Source organism: Leuciscus leuciscus (genome assembly GCF_965113295.1).
Source record: "Leuciscus leuciscus genome assembly, chromosome: 5".
NCBI lineage: Eukaryota > Metazoa > Chordata > Actinopteri > Cypriniformes > Leuciscidae > Leuciscus > Leuciscus leuciscus.
In genome coordinates, this window is record NC_138729.1 from 44,468,509 (window position 1) to 44,491,735 (window position 23,227).

At 36.4% G+C, this 23,227-nt stretch overlaps 1 protein-coding gene across 5 annotated transcripts; it reads left to right on the forward strand.

The window, feature by feature from the left end:
• Positions 1-7,504: 7,504 nt before the first annotated feature.
• Positions 7,505-20,177, forward strand: cdca2 (cell division cycle associated 2). Of its 5 annotated transcripts, none has more exons than XM_082171659.1 (13): positions 7,505-7,715; positions 8,246-8,434; positions 9,066-9,196; positions 10,099-10,243; positions 12,134-12,288; positions 12,506-12,617; positions 15,692-15,999; positions 16,160-16,220; positions 16,298-16,456; positions 16,849-16,952; positions 17,478-17,552; positions 17,809-17,971; positions 19,002-20,177. In XM_082171659.1, exons 2-13 carry the CDS (start codon positions 8,275-8,277, stop codon positions 19,931-19,933), a joined length of 2,505 nt encoding a protein of 834 aa, XP_082027785.1. In that variant the 5' UTR covers positions 7,505-7,715; positions 8,246-8,274; the 3' UTR covers positions 19,934-20,177. The 5 variants fall into 5 exon arrangements, with proteins under 5 accessions (XP_082027785.1, XP_082027788.1, XP_082027787.1 ...); XM_082171662.1 differs by having other exon boundaries at positions 17,812-17,971; XM_082171661.1 differs by having other exon boundaries at positions 16,852-16,952.
• Positions 20,178-23,227: the final 3,050 nt, after the last annotated feature.

The window sequence follows — 23,227 nt, forward strand, 5'->3', positions numbered from 1 at the left end:
GTCCAGCCCGATCTCACGGGAAAACGTACAAATTCTACAAAGTGGCTTATTCGTACGAATTCATACGACCTGACTCGTACGAATTAGTACGATTTTTGCAAAATCGTACATATTTTACGAATTGGCCAATTCGTATGAATTCATACGAATGACCTACCCCTGACCCCGCCCCTAAACCTACCCATCACGTGGGTTTAGACAAATCGTACAAATTCGTACGAGTGAGGTCGTACGAATTAGTACGAATTAGCCAACTTTTTATCATTCGTACGAATTCGTACGAATTGGTCGTGAGATAGCGTTGAAAAGTCCGCTGTGCGCGGGTGCAAAATAGGAATGATACATGCGTCGGTGTACAAACTCAATTGCGCTGGGTGCAAGATAGGGCCCATAGAGTTTAAAGTCAGCATGAAATGGAAGTTGTGATAGTACACTCAAAAAATAAATTTTTGCCTCTTGTTAAATTTAATGAATTAAAATAAGCTAAAGTAACACAATTGTTTAATATTTTGTCACAACTTAATTTAATTGTGTTCAATCAACCTAATATATTTAAAACTGAAGTTTACTTAATTCATTTGTGTGAAAACTACATGAATCATTTTTGTTGACAACTAACTGGGCAGTGGATCTGTAGTTCCCAGCATGCTTTGCAAGGGACTGCATTAGGAGGGTAAATTTAGGGATTAAAGTGTTATTTTATGTGTTTTTCTGTAAATGGAAAGATGTTGTTAGTTAATGTTAGTGTTTAATATTCAGTTATGTTAGAAACTTAGAGGACTTTCTGTAATGTTTTAGAATTTTGTGGTTACCATTATGCAGAAGAGTGGCGACTGTGTTTAGTTTAGGCTGTGGGCACTCAGTACTCTATACATGCTTTAAACCTCTTTCGCAGACCTGCATAAGTAATATTCAATATTACTTATTACGTGTTTTTAATTTAATTGAACACTAGTAGCTTCTATCATTGGAAATAATTGTAGAGTCAAATTAGCTCAAATTTTAATGTTGGTGATTTTAGGCAGGGCAAAAATTAAATGTGGTCAACCTGACAAAACTTTATCTAGCAGGAATAACTAAATGAATTGAAGTTCATACAACAAGGTTACAATAAATAATTTCAAACAAATTAGATTTTGTTGGAAAAATGTAATTCATTTTCGTGGAAAAGTTTTCCTTAATTTAATCAAGTACGTTCAACAGCTTATTTTTTTTTTAGTGTATTTTCTTCCCTATTATGACGTATATCAGAGTGAAACAGCTTCTTGAACAAGATAAAAAAAAAAATTTGATGTTTTGAATTTTTTTTAAATAATTGTCCACGGGAAATTGATTGGATTGTGGGATGGCTGTGGTTTGCTATTGGTCGATCTCATTTGAGTGACAGGTTGCCTCGCCCTCATGTCAGTAAGAAGAGATGTCAGAGAAGAGATATCACAAGAGGAAGGGGAAGTTATTTTGATTAAAGATTACAAAGGCAAAAAAATTACGATGTGCCCGGATAATTATTTATAATTAACACTGCTCTATTCCATAAAAAGGAATAGAAGAAATTGTCCGTTTTTATTTCATGGTGACTTTAATGGTTGTTTATTTGATGTGTTTTCCAAAGGTGTCACTGTTTTGAATGTTAGGGCAATGACTCATGAATGAGTCCTTTGTTTTTGACCAGTTGCAGCTCTGTCTATTTTAGCACATCTCCTGCCATCATGTGGCAGAAAAAGAAAAAAAACGTTGTTGTACAGGTATGGCAACACATCCAGCATTTTTTGATATGCATTGTGCACCTGCCATAATTTCTCATCTGGCAGTAGAAGCCCTACCATAACTATGTCACTCATTGCTGAAAATGTCCTTAGTTGAAAGTACATTACCATTCATGCATTTGACAGATGCTTTTGTCCCAAGCTACTTGCAGTGCATTCAAGCTATACATGTTAATCAGTATGAAATTGTGACCTTGATGTTGTTAACTTAGCTGGAGTCTCTTTGCAATTTTTAAACATCCGAGCCTGCCTGCCTGCCTACCTGCAAAAAGTACTGTACACTAGTCAATTACCTTATTAAAATTTGTCAAAGGTATGGTAGCAGTCGTAGGCAGCAAATGTGCGTTCAAAGAAGACAGCAGACAGATTCTTCAGACATCCACACTTAGCTCAATCTCTCACAAAGAGGCACCTCCAGTCAAACAGAGCGAGATATTTCAAGATCACACGATTTATTTCCTTCGAGATGGAGGCTGTTTGCAGTGCCTGACTGAATATCTTAAGGAATAAATTATGACTGATCAGTTTCGTTTAAAGAAGCTTTTGATCTTTCACTCTGCAGCCTATAAACTGTGTCATTCTCTTTCACATAAACAGATACAAAATGCAAATTTAATGTTTGGTAGGTTTTTAGACCAACATGGAAAACTATAATTACAAACTGTCTAAATAACAGAAGGGGGATGTAATGTGATTATCAGCTAAGCTTTAAAACCCTAACAAGACGAAATATAGCTGTGTGTGTGACTGTGTGCGTGTGTGTGTGTGTGTGTGTGTGTGTGTGTTAAAGTTAGAGGCAAACTGCTAATAAGAAATCAAAGTGGTGTTCTGCAGCCCAGCTTAATGCTACCACAGGCATCAAAGAATTAAAGTGAAAAAAAAAAAAAAAACAGTTCAAGTTCTCAACAATATCTGACAGAATTGGGGTGCGCTGCAAGAACGCGTCAAAGAGAGTGACTCAGCCATAACTGTCACTGGATCCAAATTAGTGGATATCCGCTGTGCTTATGGTGAAAGTCAATGCTAAACCAATTCTCTTAACTTTACATGATGTGTGTCAAGCTCTCCTGCTCCACCCACTTTCACATCACTATCTCTTATCAATCATGTCAATTAGATGTTCTATTGGTACTCTTTTTTTAAATGATAAGCTGTCATTATTTTATCAACTTGGTTGACATATTTTCTATGTTGGAGTGCAACAAATACCAACAGACAATTAAATAAAGCTGTCAAATATCATTTTATTAATAAAAAAATACTTTTGTCAAATTAATTTGTGAACTGTGAAATGGCATTCACAAACGGTCAGTTTGTGAATGCCATTTCACAGTTCACAAATTAATTTGACAAAAGTATTTTTTAATTAATAAAATTATATTATTTAAATAATAATAAACTGTTTAAACTGCAATTTATTTAAGTGAAATTATTTACATCTCCATTTATTCATCTATTTGAAAACTATATATTTATTTATTTAAAATGCAATTTAATTACATAATTAAATGTATATATATTTGTTAAAACGTAATTTACTTATATTTTCATTTTTTAATGCAATTTAATTAAATATTATTTTGAATAGCCTATCTGATTATTTATCTATCTAAAAAGTAATTTATTATATATTCTTTTTTAAATGCAATTTAATTAAATACAAATATTGAAATGTATATTTATTTGTCCATTTGAAAAGTAATGTACTTATATTTTCATTTTTAATGCAATTTAATGAAATATTATTTTGAATATCTGATTATTTGTCTATTTTAAAAGGAATTTTATGACAATTTTCATTTCTGAATTAATAACTATAAATAAATTCAGATTTATTGATTTATAAATGAAAATATTTATTCTTCTAGAACTGGAAGAATAGGAGTGCCACTTAAAATTTCATTTATTTATAGTTATTCATTCAAAAAATAAAATCAGAAAGCCCAGTTTTACCTCTATGATGAACCTGTAACCTGACAAGAAAGTACTATTACCACATTCACATATTTACAGGCACTTTTAACAAAGCATTTCACATGGTATATATCTAAAAACCATGGTATTGCCCAAAGTATATGACCAAAAACATGGTATTACCACAGTACCACATCCAAAAAGTATAAATGAATATGGTAACAAAATAGTGCTCTTGATTTTGTCTATATGAACGTTTCATCTCTGCTCTACTACTTTTATGTCTCAGTTGACCTTTGAGTGTATTTGTTTACGGCACTTATTTTTAGCCTTAAATTAGCTTTGGTTAGATAATGAATGATGTTGGGGAATGCTGCTGTTTAAGTCAAAAAAAGGTCAAACGAATAAGAAACAAAAGTTATGTTCATTATTAATGCTATTATCATACAAAAACTCATCAGTATGAAATGTCAGTTTATGAGGAAGCATTGAACTGACAATTGGAGAGTGCCATAGCCTGAAGCAGCCTCATCTGTGTCTGTGAAACACCTGGGCTCCCCTGGCACGTACGTCTGGATCCTGTTGGTGGTTTTCAGCTCTCCATTCAACACAATCAGACCAGAGCATCTCCTCGCCAACCCGCTCGAGACAAACAGCAGATCAGGCTTTCCGATAAACAAAACAAAGTCTTTTTGACGCACGAACGTCTTCCTGTCAAACCTCATATCTGTGAGACTCCTGTCAGACCTCAGGGTTCTCTACTCCCTGATCACTAAATACTGCACATCTGGATAGACCCTCGGGCAACTGCTTATATATGCAGATCACATCACTCAAAGTGGCATCATCGCTATCAATGATGTATCCATCTACAAACGTCTGGTCTTATCATCTATACCGTTCAAAAGTCAGTAAATTTGTTTTAATGTTTTGAAATGAGTCTCTTATGCTTACCCAGGCTGCATACATAAAACAGCAAAGTTGTGATATATTACAATGTAAATTTATTCCTGTGATGCAAATCTGAATTTTCAGCAGCCGAGCCATTACTGAAGTCTTCAGTGTTGCAAGATCCTTCAGAAATCATTCTGAGAAATATTTATTATTATCATCGATGCTGAAAACATTTGTGCTGCTTAATATTTTTGTGGAAACTGATACATTTTTGCATGATTCATTGATGAATAGAAAGTTTAAAAGAGCAGCATTTATCATCATAAATGTCTTTACTGGCTTTACTTTTGATCAGTTTAATCCTTGCTTAATAAAAGCCTATTAAATAATAAAAAAGAAAAACAATCTTACTGACCCCAAAATATTTGAACAGTGGTGTACCTTCTTGATCATACGCCTTTTTTTTTTTTTTTTTTATAATGTTAGTCAAGTCAAGTCAAGTCAATTTATTTATAGAGCACAACATAAACACAACGTTTGTTGATCCACAGTGCTTTACAGACGGTCAAAAGGTTAAAAAAGAAAATTTGATATAAAAAAAAAAAAAGAAAAAAAAAAAAGAAAAGAACACACAGCATCACTCAAATGCAAGAGTATAAAAATGAGTCTTTAAGCTAGATTTAAAAACGTTGAGCGATGCAGAGGCCCTGATATTAAAGGGTAAGCTGTTCCAAAGTTTAGGGGCAGCAACCGCGAAAGCTCTGTCACCTTTGGATTTGCAACGTGAACGAGGGACAGATAAAAGAAGCTGGTTACAAGATCTTAATGACCTAGAAGTTGTATATGGCTGGATAAGGTCACAGATATAATCCGGGGCTGATTTTTGCAGTGCCTTATATACAAAAAGAAGGACCTTAAAATCAACTCTGAATTTAATAGGGAGCCAGTGCAATGAAGCAAGAACAGGAGTAATATGCTCCCGCTTTTTTGTTCCTGTCAGCAATCTGGCTGCCGCGTTTTGAACCATCTGAAGCCGAGATAGAGTGCTTTGAGGAAGGCCGACATACAGAGAATTACAATAGTCCAGTCTAGAAGAGATTAGTGCGTGGATGACAATTTCAAGATCCTTTTGAGAAAGAAAATGTTTTACCTTCGCAACAGATCTGAGGTGGAAGAAGCTACTCTTTACAACCATGTTTACCTGCTTGTCGAATTGTAGTAAATGATCAAAGTGGACCCCTAGATTTTTTACATAGGGTTGTACGCTATCACTAAGGGAGCCTAACCTACTTGTCAGAGTAGTATTGAGTGCAGCGGGGCCTAGCAGAAGCACCTCAGTTTTGTCAGTGTTTAGTTGCAGAAAATTGTTAGCCATCCAAATTTTCACTTCGTCAAGACATGAAAAAAGAAGTTGAATAGAAAAGTCATTTTCAAGTTTGATAGGAAGGTAAAGTTGTAGGTCATCGGCGTAGCAGTGATAGTTTATACTATATTTCTGGAGAATGGAGCCCAGGGGAAGCATGTAGAGTGAAAACAATAAAGGGCCAAGAATAGAACCCTGAGGAACACCATAAGGGACGGGTGCAGTAGGTGAGGTAAACGACCCAATATTTACTGAAAACGTCCTACCCTTTAAATAAGAGGTGAACCATTTTAATGCCGTGCCTTGAACCCCTACTGCATATTGAAGTCGTTTCAAGAGGATGTCATGGTCAATAGTGTCGAAGGCTGTACTCAGATCTAATAGTAACAGAATGACAGATGACCCTGAATCAGTAGACAACAAAAGATCATTCGTAACTTTAAGCAAGGCTGACTCTGTACTGTGAAGCGCTCTAAAACCAGATTGGAACTTATCCAAAATATTAAAGGCATCCAGGTAAGAAGTTAACTGTGAAAGCACTGCTTTCTCTAAAACCTTGGAAATAAATGGGAGTTTAGAAATTGGCCGGTAGTTACTAAGAACAGATGGATCAAGGTTAGGTCTTTTTAGCAGGCAATAAATGTAATACTTTCAGAATATCTGGCTACTTTTGAATGTCGAGCTATAGAGAAAACAGCATGCTTTTTGCCTGCATAGTGATGTAGGCCTATGGCATCTACCAGCAGGGGCTTAAAGAGATTCGGTCATTATTTACTTGTCCTTAAGTTGTTCCAAACCTTCTCCTGAACACAAAGGAAGATATTTTGAAGAATGTCAGTAACCAAACAGTTGTGGGGCACAATTCTTCATTCTTCAACATTCTTCAAAATATATATTTTGTGTGCTCAACAGAAGAAAGAAATTCATACAGGTTTTAAATAACGTAAGGGTGAGTAAACTATGACATAATGTTCATTTTTGGGTGAACTATCCCTTTAAGATCACCAGCCAAACCCTGCCCTGCAATGTGCCAGCAGAAACCCAACAGAAATGAGCCTGTTCCTCTTGCATTAGAGGAGGTTGAAAAGTGTTTTACAGTTGAAATTAAACGATGTTTAGTAGTTAACTGCACTATGACTCTAATGTCATTCTATAGCACAATAATAATAGCATGCAGAGAAAATTGATGTCACTTTAGAAATATTTCCTTATGAGATAGGCCTACTTCAGCTCCAAAAATAGCAAATGATGACAACATTTTAGGGTGAAATATGTATATTTTTTAAAATAGGCTACTTAATTTAGAATGTAGACAACCTACTGTATTGTATGTATTGTACAGTTTTAGGAAATGTATATTTATTTATTTTATTTTATATAATTTATATATATATATATATAGTAAGTCAATTTTAAACCATCTCCATTAGAACTACACCATTTTTTTCAGTCTACGAACTACACATAACGTGACAATAACAGGCACGTTGGGTACGCCTCAATGTGATTGGCCGTTTTGAAGCACATGACGCATTTTCTTAAACCTGATTGGCTGATTCATATGAACAGGACGTTGTTGCTAGATGGACAAGGACAACCAGATGCGTTAGAACTAGTACTCTCTCATGTCCAGAAAATACACATACAAATACACATTTAAAATTCAGTAATATTTATATACAGATGTATCGTTGATTAGTGGCTGTAAAAAGACGTTATTTTAAGGTCCATTCAGGTTCCTTCACAGCGGAAGAATATTTGCGTCGTTTTAACGTGCGGTAAGGAGCGAAGTTTGAACATTTCAATACAACAGAAACAAATATTTGTTTTTACATATTAGACAGATATAACATTTCTATATCTAAACTAGTTGTAGTTTTGTTGGTAGCTATACAGTAGGGTAAAACAATGCAAATATGTAATGTTTCTTATAGTGCCTGATGTTTTGAGATACGTGCATAAAGTAAATCTCTCCTGTCCTGCCAGTTCTATAAACATAAGTTAGCTGCTAAATGTAAACAATAAAATTCAACTTACCGCATAATTATGTGTGGTTAGGATAATTAAACTTAGATGCTGTGAGTTTGAAGTATTGTATATTATATTAATATCTGTTGTAAGAACTAGTCTGACCAACTAACGTTAGCAATTAGCGGGGGCTAATCAGTCTTACTTTTCAGAACAATCTATCTTTTATGTAACAGACTTAAAAAAGTTATGACTAATCTTAAAGAGTGGAAGATCTTGTGATCTTACTATGAAGATTCAGTATGACAGTCTCTTATCTTCAGTTCATTTATTTACTCAGATCTCATTTCTTATGTACTGGACTCAAGCATGGAGGATACTGAAGCCATGGACAGCAGACCACCACTGGCAGCCCTGTCTCCCTCTCGGCAGAACACTGAAGCTGCTGGAGATGTGGATTTCTCCAAACTCACTCCTTCACAGTTTGGCATATCAACAGACAGCTTCTTATCGTCATCCCAGATTAAAGGTTAGCAAAAATAAACTTGATTTAAATGGGTTAGTTCACCCAAAAATGAAAATTCTGTCATTAATTACTCACCCTCATGTTGTTCCAAACCTGTAAGACTTTCGTTCATCTTCTGAACACAAATGAATATCTTTTTAATGAAATCTGAGAGCTCTCTGTTCCTCCATTGACAGATACGCAACTACCACTTTGATGCTTCGAAAAGTTCACAGAGATCGCTTCAAGAGATTGATAGTTCATAAAACGGTTTGATTGAGCGGTTTAGTCCAAATTTTATTAAGAGACTCAATCACTTTATATGATGAACAGATTGAATTTAGGCTTTTATTAAAGAGCTTTTATAAAAAAAGTTCTTCATTTGTGTTCTGAAGATGGACGAAAGTCATACCAGTTTGGAACGACATGAGGGAGAGTAATTAATGACAGAATTTTCATTTTTGGGTGAACTATCCCTACCTTATGTATATGCCTTGTGAACTTTTTGTTCAGTTAATGCCTTTTATTATTTATGATCATTTTCTGTACAGTGTTATTTTATTTTGCACAATTTTACCCTATGCAGTTCTGTCTTGTCAGTGAAGCACACTAAATTAATTTGAAGCACACTTTTCATGCGGAGTTATCTCCTCAGATAAGTCCAGAGTGGCTCAACTGAAGGCTAGGAGGAGATCCACGATTGGGGTCCGGGGATCTCCAGAAATGAACTCTCTTATCTGCTTCAGAGCCAGACAAGCTGCAAAGACACCTCCTCGAACACCACAGGTAGATGCATGGTCTAATACAGCTTTTGCTTTAGGAACCAGATTTTACATTGATCATCAAGTGGTGACCTAACACAGTATCAAAGTGTTTATCAAACAAAAGTAAGCATAATTGATTTAATCATTTAAGGTGGGCATGAGTTGTTGTGATCGTATTTTCTTCCCTATTGTGACGTATATCCAAGTAAAATGGCTTCTCAAACAAAACAAAAAAATGTAGGGACTTGATTTTGTCCATCATGAATTGATTGGATGGTTGTGATTTCCTGTTGCTGTGATCTCATATGTGAGTAACAGGTTGTCCCGCCCTTGCACCAGTAAACACATCATCAGAGAAAAGATGTCATTGCTAGAGGGAGGGGAAGTTATTTTGATTAAAGATTATGAGGGCACATGAAAAAAATAAAAATAAAATCATTTATAATAAATACTGCAAATAAAAATAAGAATTGTCGATTTTGATTTCATTGAATTTTGTGAATGCAAAAGTGATTTTCCACCCTAACACATTGAATAAACACTGAGCAAGAACTGTACAAGTATAGTAAGCCAAATTATTAGTGACATAAATGTGTGACAGAATACCATATAGTTTGATTAGACACACAGCCCTTTACATCAACAACAAAAGATATGGGCCCATTTAATTTGCTATCCAAAATGCATAATTATATGATTATTTGATTAAGCATCACTTTATCCCTCAATGCCTACAAACCTATCAGGACAGACTTGCGATCCATTTATGGGACACGACCCACCAGTTAAGATCTTCTGGTGTAATACAACATGAATGTGTTTCAAAGAGTGAGCCACATTGTTTAACGTCATTATGATGATGATGATGAAGGTTGTTTGCATTTTTCTTTATCTGCGGTAACTTTGTGCCCTCTCCTCGTAAAGCTTTTGCAGGGGAGTCCGTTTCTTTTAGGCTGTGACTCTCTGAAGAAGAAGATGGCTGCTTTCCAGTGTCTGATGGAGGAGGAGGACGAAGAGGATGAACAGAAGAAAAATGTGAAAAGTACTTTGGCTAAATATTCTAGGAACGGTCAGTCTCTCCTCAAACAGTTAATTGCTGCCAACATAAAAACAGAATGTCTTTCAGATGCAGGCTTGTAGGACCAGATGAAATTTTGAAGTTATTAAGAGAATGTCATACTGTCATTGCTTGCCATTTCCAGCCAATAGAACTTATTCAGAAAAAGCAGGCACCATAATAAATTTGACGCAATTTGATTTCCTCCATTGATCCCAGTTAGAGCGCAGCAAGATGATGTGCAGAATGAATCAACTGAAGCTTATGAGCATTCAAATAAATGTGTTTACATTTCAGAGGGCTTTCAGTGTTCATAAAAAGATTGAATAAGCATATCCAGTCTTCCAGTTTGAATAATTTGTGATCATTTCAGGTTTTGACACTATTAATATGTACGTTTTATTCAAACGTTAACAAGGAATATAGGGCTGTGCGATAGAGTTAAAAAAATTATCACAATATAATGTTTCATATCATTCGGTATCGATATTATTTTTTAAGTTTGAATTTAAGCCTCTTTTATTATTATTATTATTATTAAGGCAAACAACAAATTAGGCTATATTAGTTTTAGCAGTCAAAAATAAATGTAAACAAAAATATCTTTATGTAAATATTAAGATAAAAAGTAAGTGTTAAATAAACTCTTGAACTTAAATAAAATGTTACAAAATGTGTGCAGTGGAAATGTGGAAAAATCAAGGCAAACTTTGAGGTAGATCAACATGTAATAAGGGTACGTGTAACCACTGATCTATATAATGACATGTCATTCTATATAGATCAGTGTGTGTAACGGTTCACAAAATTCACGTTTCGGTTAGATACGACACAGACAGTGGTGTCACGGTTAGGTACGTTTTCGATACAGCAAAAAGAAAGAAATGCCAGAGAAATTTCCTTGATTTAATTTTATTTTTATATTTATTAAAATATATTTTTTTTAAGTGTGGGTTTTCCTACATCTTGAAAGCAGCACTAAGATATCCAGTAAAGAAAGCATTTGAATTCGCCACTGAAGTAAAAACATCGCTGCGCGATCTAACGTTAGTGAGAAGCATTCAAATGTCTCCGTTAATAACGGATCAAACGGCGCTGACGTGTAAACCAGGAGAAACATTGTGCCATGAATGAACTAGTCATAGGCTTTAATTCCACGGATCAGCAACATTCACCATGGATTTTGATCAAGATCGGCTCGCGCTGCACTGACATTGATGGTCCAAACGGATAAACGGTCCATGAAGCAAATATGAGAAGCGCAGTTTCGTTCCGCTTTCTTTACGTTTGCCATTTGATGTTGGGAAACGTTGTGGTGGACGCGCGAGCTATGCGCGCGCATTTGAATGAAAATATCGAGCACTATATCGAACATTTTTTTAATATCGTTACCGACAGTGGTGTACCATTGATAAATACCGATACCGTTTTAACGCCCAGACCTAAAGGAATATCAGTACAGTTGTTTCAAAAGGCTACTATCTCATTTTTTAAATTCATAATGTCAACTTGGAAGGTTGAATGCTATTTAACGTTATAATAACACTAAAACCCCTCTGAAATATGAACATATTTATATTAAAGTTTATAAGCAGCTGTTTTTCTTTTGATTTATATGTCAGCGATAGGATTCTGTCTTACATGCTGTGCTTTAACTGGAATCAGCAATAGGATTCAAATCATTAGAAGCAGTTCTTAGTCCTACTGAGTTTTCTTTCTCTGTGTGGCTTCCATACATTTTTGGTCAGCTACTATTGAGATTAGCAATTGCTGATTCACTGCAATTTTAAAATGAGCATAGATTAATTATGTTCTTATGTAGCATGACCTGTTTTTGCTAAATGTCATCTTGGGCCATTATCTCGATGAGGACATCTCTTTCTGCTACTGTCTGTCCTGTAGGAAAGGAGAACACGCTGACTAAGCAAAGTCAATTCCCTTCGATGACGCCGCCTCCCTCTAAGAAACGCTGCTGGGCCCCACCAGTGGAGTGTGAGGACAAGATTACTGAGACGCCACTCCCCTACCCCACTTTCACAATACAACAGGAGCAAGGGGTAAACATATCAGCATTTAACGGCACCATGTTGGATATTCGATATACAGTTTATCATCTGTTAAATTGCCATTAGCAGATAAAGTGGCACAGGTAAAGTGCTTACAATGCAACCAATGGACGCTACACTAACTCGAACAGACTTTGCGGTTGCTATTATTAGTCTGGTGGTGTTCCTGTAGTCAGCGTTGTGTTCTTCTGTTTTTCTATGATTATAGGTGAAATGCTCTGAGTCTCAAAACCAGAGGTCTCTATCAGGTGTGGATTCAGATGCAAAGAATGAGCTTTTGTCTTCACCCATGCTGTCAAAACCAGATGTTAAGCCAGCAGGTAAGGGAACTTCACCATGGCAGCGTTTATTTGATCAAAAATACAGGAAAAACAGTAATATTGTGAAAAATAATTACAAATATTTTCTATTTGAATATATTTTAACTGTAATTTATTCCTGCGATGCAAAGCTGAATTTTCAGCATCATTACTCCAGTCTTCAGTGTCACATGATCATTTAGAAATAATTTTTATATGCTGATTTGGGATTCAAGAAACATTTTTTTTTCAAGATTCTTTGATAAATAGTTAAAAGGACAGCATTTATTTGACATTGTATTATATATACATTAGAGAGATGCGCATGTCAGCTCTAGTCACCCGAATCCGCTGTAAAAAATAAATTAATAATCCGCCCACACCCATGATATTCTTTGATATAGATATCTGCACCTGATTGTCACATTACAATTATTCAAATTCTCAGTGTTAACCTGGTGATATGGTAACATATTACTCTAAAGTAGGCTACTTTTATATGAACATTTATTTAAAACAAAAGTTCTTCTTTGGCGGAATTACATTTTTTTTTAATAGCCTGAACCAGGGGTCGGCAACCTATATGGCACACAGAGGGGTAAATGCTGGCACGTGAGTAAAAGCGAGAGATGTTGAGGCTATTTATTTAATTCAGAAAAAGGACATCGCACCTGCATACAGATCCACATTTTGAGGTAAACATTCATCATAGTAACACAGCTTGTTTCACTGTCAGCGAGTATTTTATTTTTCATTTTTTTAAAGGGGTGGTTGATTATGATTTCACTTTTCTAACTTTAGTTAGTGTGTAATGTTGCTGTTTGAGCATAAACAACATCTGCAAAGTTAGAACTCTCAAAGTTCAAAGCAAGGGTCTGGGAAGAGATTTGCTTTTAAAGAAATAGTTTTTTTAGGACTACAACAAATGGCTGGTAGGGACTACACAACATTCCTCCTGGGTTAGTGACATCACTAACCCTAAAATATATATAAACCCTGCCCCCGGGAACACGCAGTCCATGTTGAGAAGAGGAAGAGTTGTTGTAGCACAGCATATTTGTGAGTCTGCTCAAGCTCTCGCATCCGTCTTTTCACATGCAATACAGTACATAACACAAATGCAATAGCATGTCACTCTGTAGGCATCTTACAACAGTTCCCACACAAGCGACTTTATAGATTATCATGACAGAAAATGCTAATTGAAGATAGCTAACTCCACATCACCAACATAAATTCGTCAACTAACCATTCAGAAACGTCCTGTTGCATCCTACATGTTGTCTCTCCATCATTGTCCGACTCCAGTTTAGACATAAAAGGCATTTTAGTGTGTGTCTTTGTGAGGTAATCGGAGCTACTAACACACACACACACAAGCTCTTGAAGCTCCGCCCTCTTTGCAGAGCAGCAGCTCATTTGCATTTAAAGGGACACACGCGAAACGACACGTTTTTCCTGACCCTTAAAGGTGCATTAAGCAACTTTTTCATGTTAAAAATACCCGTTTTCTAACCCATACATGCTTAAACAATTGCCTGATGGGCTGAATGAGCCCTTCTCTGATCACTGAGATTGTCTCTATAATCCTGTAAAGTAAAATAAATAAGAGGGATTCGGGCTGGAATTTTAGACTGGGCGTGACGTCATGCGCGTTCACGGCACGCTCACCTGGCTGTCTGGCAGGTTTGTGTATTCGCCGCCATTCTCCGTAGAAGATGGATTGTAAGAGACCGGCTTGTAGTTCATTTCAAACACCAACGCAAACTCCACGCAAGATAAAAAAAAGAAAACTTTTGTCCGTGAGCGTGCACACTTCTGGCTGCAGTTTCGCTTGCCGCCAGAGGGGGCATAGTTCTGCAAAAACTCAGAGACTTGCGCAATGCACCTTTAAAAAGGGACCATTTTAATATGCTGTAAAAAATTATCTGTTGGGTATTTGAGCTAAAACTTCAAATACACACTCTGGGGACAACAGAGACTTATTTTACATATTGTAAAAGGGGGCATTATACCACCCCTTTAAGTTGCCAGCCACCGCCAGCGTTTCTGTTTTTGATCATTTTCGCCAAATTTTCATGGCCCCCAGAATATTTTGTTGTATGAATATGCAATATATCAAAAGAAAGAACAGGTGCTCTGCTTTTAAACGAACCAAAAAAACAACAACGCTTTATTCTAGCTTCATACATTCTGTTTTTATCAACACTTGAATGTGGGTAAATTTGCATGAATTTGAACAAATTAAAACGCATTTTATGGAAAACACTCATATCAGAATAATTTCTCTTAAGTGTGTGTATATTTTTAGTTAAAGCTGTCAAGTTAAGAAATGTCTCATGTAGGTGCCTTTGTGTTTTATATAATGACCACTAGGAGGTTCTCTAAGCCAGTGGTTCCCAACCTTTTTTCCAGGAGACCCCTATTTTAACATTCAAAATCGTTAACAACCTGCAGCAGCTGCAGAAGGATTTTTGATTTACAACATGTCTACTAACATGTATTACATATTGAGATAAAGTATTGACCAAAATGTTTTATTAAATGATAAACCTAATCATTTCCAGCTTGAAACCATTTTTAAGAAACAGGATGAGTCAAAATGATTATTTTATCCGCTCAATAAAAAATTCTAGATGCCTTATCCGAATTGCGTACGTTTTTAAAATGCACATTAGCTTATTTTCCATTAACTAAATTTACAATAGTACATTAAAATGTACATTACAAACAAAAACCGCAGACAGACTGAGAGAAAATGTAAATCCCCTCTCTGTCAGTATATAGTATATCGCTTATAGAGACACTGCATTTAGGCCACGCCCACACCAGGAAACAATCCAACCGTCTCCATTGACTCGTGCTCTGCACTGCTGCTTGAACTGAGGATCTACGGCGGTTTATCATATTTAAAAGCGTCAAAACGAGAATGTCATGTTTTCATAGTCCATTGATCTCTTTATTTAAAAGATCAATGAATATTTGGTGATAAAAATCTATTATATGAGCCTTTAATCCATTTCTTTATTTTATGGTTCAGGTTCATTTTGTTTTAAATGCTAAACTCATGAAATCTTTTATTTTTATTTTTATAGATGATAACATGGGATCCTCTATGCGCAAGAAGAAGCGCGTTCGTTTTGGGGCACCGCTCTCTCCAGAGTTCTTTGACAAAACCCTCCCTCCCAGTACCCCACTGCAAAAAGGAGGCACCCCAATGTGTCCTCCATCATCTACGGGACTTAAACGCTCTCTGCTGAAGACCCCTCAACGATCTGAAGCCCCTCTTCCACAACCTGACTTCAACAGTCCCCAGTTCAATGGAGCCTCTCCTGTCCTTGTTATTGACAGACGCTGTGCTGGACTGTTGTACAGTGATGAAGTATTTGAAGAGATCGAAAAGGTTTGACACTTGCCAGCTACTCCAAACTAATTTATCTGATAGTAGATTAATCATGTCAGTGGCTTGTGAGTTTATTCTGTCATTGCACAGAGGTTCCTTCCTCTATAAAATTATGTATTTATGGTGAGTTTTTTTGCCTTTCTCCAATCCATCTTCTCAGATAAGTTTTCCCAGTATGGAGGAAGAGTCTCCCTCATACAAGCATTCAGAGAACTACAAAGGTGAGTTATGAAACAATTTTGAACAGAAGGAAAGTTTCTCTTCACTCTGTATTCTAATCATGTATGTAAAACTGTAGATGTACTCTCTGCTGAGGATCCACGGCAGCCTCAGGCTGAAGACTCTGAAGTTATGAACGCTGCTTTTCAAGAGGAGGACGATAAACCATCAAATTCACAGACAGAGGAAATACTGCCATGTCCCACTAGTGATCAGCCACTGGCTCTCTCCGTCTCCAGTGAGTTAAACTTTCTTCCACTTTTTTTTTATCATGCTCTTTCACTGGTAAATTCATACCAGTTTTTATTTCTCTTTGCTAAAAAAAAAAGAAAGCAAAATAGGATAAAGATTATGAGAGCTCAGTGCAGTTCTTCTAATACATTTACAACACATCTGTTTTTATGTTTGTCTATTTTTCTCCCGTTTTTGTGTTAGCTTTAATATTCAATCATTATACATTTCTTACAGATTCTGCAAGGAGAATGTCAAATTATGAGCAGAAATGCATTGTTTAAATACTTCTTAACTTTAGCTGTTAGACTCTTATGTACTAATTAAATGTATTTCAGAAAAGTGCATCAATATGTATTTAGTCAGTCTATAACATTTGACACTCATGTTTCTTGTCAGCAGTAGAGGTTGACCAGGAGTCAGAGTCTTCTGCCATCTCTGAAAAGACATGTTCCTCTAACTCCAGCACTAAACCAACTCGCTCTCGCAGTAGAAAAAGAAAGGTGAGGACTCGTATCTACAAATCACTTCTTTCAAACTGTCCATTTTGATGGATCAGTTCAAAGAACAGATTAAGCTCTTTATCACTCAGAAGAGTTTGTAATAGACACTTTGTGACCAAATGTACTTTTTAATATCTATATATTTGTATATTGGTAGAATTTTTCTTCCTTGTCTGTACTTTATTTTGATTTAGAGGTTTTTTTTTACTGTGAGAGAGTTCTTTGAAACAGGCTTTTATTTATTTATTCAGTCAGAGAAACCATAATTTGAAACAGCCACTGTTGCCATTTCAATGTTGCATTTTTCTAAAAAAAAAAATTCTTCCCAAATGGTATTATCAGTACAAAATTTGATCTTTTTGACTTTAATATTCTTTTTCATTTTAAACTCATCATGAAACTTTATTTCTAAGTTAGAAAATCCCAGATTTTCAATGTGCTTTTAGGCTTTATATTGAAGAACATCAGAAGGCTGAAAAATATATAATTTCACTCATCCAGCTCTGTTCTGTTCCTTTATTTCAGCAACCAGGGGAGATTGAGACTGAGAAGAGGAGAAGCTCGCGTACTGCAGCAGCTTCTGCTTCAGGAAAGATGAAGGTATGAAGCTTAAAAAGTGGATTTATAAGCTGACATGTGATGAGTCTTGGTGAACGGGGGCTTTTTAAGCTCTGATTATTAACACTGGCATCAAACTGACATTGAGCCTGAAATAATAACACTAATGTGACTTGGACTTAGCATTTGGTATATAAATAGCATGATGTGTGATTTCATACGTCTAGAGCCTTTGAGCACATTTGTGTGAACTGTCCATGTTCCTCACTACAGCTTTTTTTTTCTTTTCTTTTTTCAGAAGACGTCAGGAGTAAATAAACGATTTGGCAATAAGGTGAATCGTTCTCTGTACGGGAAAAGAGACTATGCTTCAAAAAACCCTCTGCTCAGCCCCATATTTGAGACAATGTCTACCAGTCTCAGCAACACACCAACACAAACCCAGTCAGGAAAACTAACAGGTACTCTTGTCCAAGTGTTTCATTTATGATTCAGCCAATTTTTTCATCCATGCTTAGTCTGAATGGACTGATTAATCTAAATTAGATTCATCTTCTGCGGATTAAGACTGATGAGTACATTGCACAAAAATATGTTCTGTTATCTATTCACCTTCATGTGAATGACTTTTTTCCATGTGGAAAAAAAGTTTGTGGTCAGTAAGATTTTTTTTATTATTGTATAGAATTATACTTTTATTCAGCAAGGATGCGTTAAATTGCAATTCTTTCTTTTGGGAGACAATAACTTTGTTTATCATGCACTTTCAACTTTACAACTTTGTAGAACGTTTACATTCACAAACAGCTATATTGTACACTACATGAAAGGGAATATTTAAAAAAACATAATAGGGGCATTTTAAAATTTGTTGGATGAACTATCCATTTAAGCCCTCTCAAACAGATATTCTGAATTAAAGCAACACTAAGTAAAATTGTTTACCTTAAAATAATGTTTCCAAAATGGTTTCAGGGGTTCATCAAGTCGTAACAGGGTGAAAGGCACTTCTGGATTCGCTTTGCAGCCCTATATCTGCTATAACCACACTATGCAAGTTTGCCAAACCGGGTCGCGTTTCTGTAGTTTTAATGAGACATAAGAAAACTACAAATTTTACTTGCTTTACGTCAAGCGTTACAATAGTCATTATTTAGTTTTTCTTCATTTCTGATGTCGCAATACATCATACTTTCATGAAATCATGCAACATACTCTACCTTGTCTGTGGACATCGTTCATTCCAAAGCCGGTGCTAGATAAACAGCGAGTGTGCGTGCGACAGTAGGCTGCGGGCAGCGAAATTATTTACGACAGCGGTAATGGACAATTCCGCTTCCAACCTGTAGGTCGACCGAAGAGGAAAAGTTCCATAGTGTTGCTTTAACTTTACAATCCAGAGTAAGAGAACGCAGCTTTGTTAACACAGAGCTATGTTATGTTGGCATTTTGAACAACTAATGTTAAAGGTTTTACTCTCTTCCCACACAGATGGAGAGCAAGACTGCATTCAGACACCCAACCTTCCCCATAGCAAGACAGTTTGCCCCATGGTAATTCTGGGTACTCTCAGTACACAGACCAATGAGAACGAGCAAACGTTGAGCTCCTCTCTGATAGACACCACTGACAACCAACCAGATTTGAACACGGCTTATTTGGAACCCTCAGTCGGCACTCAGAGTCCCACAAGAAGAGTAAACTCAGGGTCAAAGACTTCCAAGGCCAAACGCGATTCAGGGAGGCCTGAGCGCAAACGTCGTAGCTCGGGCGCAGCCAAGAGAAAGGAGCTCGGCAATACAGCTATTAACTCCACTACTGAATCAGATTATGAAACTGGGAAACAAGATGCTGAGAGCCAAAAGCCAAATGAATCTGCAGGTTTGACCCTAATGTACCAAGACAGTTCTGATAGGCCAGTGCGTCATGAAGCTGAGGGTTCTGAGAACGAGGAAATTGAGGCTTTGAACATCTATGTGGTACCAAATGAAGACTCCATAACCACTGAGAGGTTAGAGCAAAAAACACCGCGTAATAAAAGACGTGGACGTGTCCAAACAGTGCTGAAAAGTCCTTGTGTAAAGGTCGATGTCGATGAGAGTGGTCAATCAGAGCGAATTACTGTTGGCATGTCAGAGAGCAACGCTGCACCTAAAGAGCCTAGTTTGGCCCCCTGGCAGCAGGATGACTTCAACATCGACGACATCTTGAAACCTGTGGCGAAGAGTCGAGGTTCAGTGCGACGCAGCCTGAGGAACCGGAGGAGCGTGGACCTGCAGGCTGTGGGCCTGGCCTGGGTGGACCACACGTCCCCGGAGCCGAGTAAAGCGGGACGGAGAAGGACGCGTGGAAGACTCAGCGGAGTGACGGGACCAGTCTTCTTTCAGGCCTCTGAGGAACCAACACCAAACTTGGGAGAATAACTGACATCAATCGTTTGTGTCAGTAGCGGTTTACTGTCGAATAAACTTTTAATGAAAATTGTACTCTTTTCTCTTATATGTATTGTTTTAAATGAATTTTTATGGATGAAAATTGCCTCTTATTAAGAAGATTGTATAATTGTTAATTACTTCTGCTCATTAAATCTTCATTTAGATGAAGGATCCTGTTTGAATGGGATTTTCCCGATCATTTTGTTTTACATAAATGGCTATCCCAGGACAACGTTTTTTGTTTTCTTTTACTGTATATTTGCCTGCTTCACAATTCAGTAGTACAAAACAATATTTGCATCCGAACCTTCTTTTCCATTGGAACTAATCGTCATTAGCATCACTTTTGAAACAAGTTAAGGGGCCTGCTTTAAATTTTACATGGATAAATGTTATGAAAACATGTCTGGATCATATTTCAACCCAAAATCAAGAGAGAATTTTTGTTTGTGTGTTTTGTGACATTTATTTTCATAACAGTTAAGCACATTTCTCATTACCGTAATGCATTTCGTTATTCTAATTACTAATATACAGTAGTTAGTTATACAGAAATTAATACAAAAACCATTTTAAAAAGCCTTTGCAGTACAGTTCAAATGCATAACTTTACATAACAATAGGGTCTAGAGTCCATACATGTTCTTGACATTTGATTTAATGTATGAAGCACATACTCTAAAACTGCAATTTCTAAAAACAATTTGGAAAAAGAGTAACACAATCTTTTGAAGCGCAACATGTCTGATTCCCTAAGTGGGATTTAAACTGGCACTCTTTAAATGTACTACACCTGTAATTGAGTTCGTGCTGCAAAAAGAGCCAACTGTGTTTAAAGCTAATGGACAATTCAGTGGGGAACTTATGAGTGAATAGAGCACAATAGGGCTTCAATTGAATTATTTATTTACAAGTTATATTTACGTTTTCAGTTTACCACAAAACTCAGTACAACATGGAAATAATTACGCTAGCCATTGATTCATAGCCTTGATTCAGCTGTGTTTGTTTACCAAGACTCACATTATGTTTTATGTGAATCAATCCTCAGCAGTGCTGCTGTTGTCGAAATAGCACTGCAACAGCCTTTAAATATTTATGTCCTGTAGTCAGTCTCCAGTTTCAGAGATCCAGTGGCATTATTTGAACATGGACTTACACCTTTGCTGTACGTGATCAATAGCTTATCACACATCGTTCTTCCAATGCAGCTTAAGAATTTTTTTTAACTTTTAGTTTAAGGTCTTAAAATGGCAATTCATATTGGGTCTGGCCAGGCAGTTTTCTTGTAGTAATAGAACACTGCCATCTAGTGTAGGCAATAAGTAAGGCTGTCACATGCTCGCACAGGCCATTCACAGAAATTGTATTCGACTACACAGGATAAAAACGTTCTTTTTTTTGAGAATGCATGTTTTGATCGCAGAGTATTACTTTTCCCGAATTTTTTAACAACTACAATCACTTTACATGAGTTTACAATGTCCATCCATGAGTTTGATTTATTATTTCCTCGTAACCTGCCTTGCGACTGCAACAAATCAGTTAATTGATAGTGATTAGACATTTCGGCCTGGTTTCACAGACTGGGTTTAGATTAAACCAGGATTAGGCCTTAGTTTAATTAGGACATTCGGGTTATTGTATTTATTATGTGCTCTTTTTGACCTTCAGGGTTAACATGTTCCCTTGAACGTCTGACGTTAAGCACTCGTGGTAGTGGTGTGTGGGTGTGTGCTAATGTTGGGGTTAAAATGATTGTGCTAAGTGTTTTTTTTTCTGTGGCGTGTGAAGGAGGGAAACCCCTCTCCCCCATCCCGCAGGCCCAGTGAAGGCAGCTTAGCACCAGAACAATGGGGTCCTTTGACCAAATTGAGGCCCTTTAAGACATGTGGCCTCTTGTCACCGTGGCAACCCCCCGAGACAACGTACTAGCCGACAGCTGGAGAGAGAGACTAGAGAGAGTTCATCTCATTGAGCTTCAGAACTCTCCACTTTGTTCTGCCCCATTATTTTCTCGCCTCCGCCCGCGCTAAGCGTTGAGCGCCTGTCTTCCTTTATTTGTTAATAATGCATACATTTCAGATCCCTTATCGCCTATCATCTATTCCATCCAGAGTGATGCTTTAACTAGATCCTTAACAGAAAGACTCATGCAAAATTGATTATGAGTGTCTCATACCACGAATTAGATTAAAGTGGTCTGAGGTTAAACGTTTGAGCTGGTGGGCTGAGTGTTTACGTTTTCCAAGTGTCATCTGCTGCGTCGCTGAATTATTCACAACGTGTAAAGTCAGATTCTAGTCTGTTCCATTGCACATAACCGTCACTTTCCATCTATGCTTTTCATTCAGCATTCATGTTGCTCAGTGTCGTCACACGGGGCGCTATAGAGGGATTAGCGTATGTTTTACAATTTTCTCTTTCAGTTCTGCTGTCGTGGTTGAGCAGCTTTAACACTTTAAAAACACAGTAACAAATGAGTAGCACACTAACTAACATTATAGTAACTACTATTAACTAACAAGAAACTCTCTGATTAACGAATTAGTGTTGAAAGTTGAATGCAGTAGTTCACTAACACATCCCAGATGATTAGTAGTTCCTTCTGAAGGATGTAGTAACACTTGAGTCATTATACTATCAATACTTTACAAAAACCTAAAATGTTTACAATGACATAGGTCATTACTAGGAAGTTATCGTGTTTTTTACTTTAGAATACTGATTCAAATAATTAGTAATTCCTTCTGAAGGATTTTGTAATACTTGAGTCATCACTAGGTTACCGTGATGACCTTCACTCTATAACTAATTATACATTATGCATTATTGATGTTAATTATGAACCTGTATATTGTAGTTCTTAGTAGTTCAGGAGGTATGAAAAAGATAGTATTGATTAGCAGTGAACTACCACATTTGACTAAGCACTACTTACTAATTCATTAGAGTTTTTTTGTTGTTGTTAGTTAATAGTAGTTACTACTATTGAGTGTTAATATCGCGTTACTTATTTGTTCCTGTGTAGTTATTCATTAATGACGGAACAGTATTCTAAAGTGTTCCCAGCAACAGTTGTTAAGCAAGTTAAAGTTAGTTAAACTGTCAGAATGTTTATAGCTACTTAAATTATAACTAGGCATCCATATCAGTTTAATTTTTTCAGTATTTTATTGTTGGCAGCATCAGTCGACATTGGATATTAAATTATGCACCTGTTTTTACATTTAGATTAACTTTGCCATCTTCCAGTGCTCACAAGTTAAATAAAAATGTACT

Excerpts from the sequence above, each read along its gene's own strand:
- cdca2 (XM_082171659.1), top strand. The coding sequence starts at position 8,275 with ATGGAGGATACTGAAGCCATGGACAGCAGACCACCACTGGCAGCCCTG. Across the intron at positions 10,244-12,133 it reads GGCTAAATATTCTAGGAACG|GAAAGGAGAACACGCTGACT; the intron begins GTCAGTCTCTCC and ends TCTGTCCTGTAG. Across the intron at positions 16,953-17,477 it reads CTCGCAGTAGAAAAAGAAAG|CAACCAGGGGAGATTGAGAC; the intron begins GTGAGGACTCGT and ends CCTTTATTTCAG.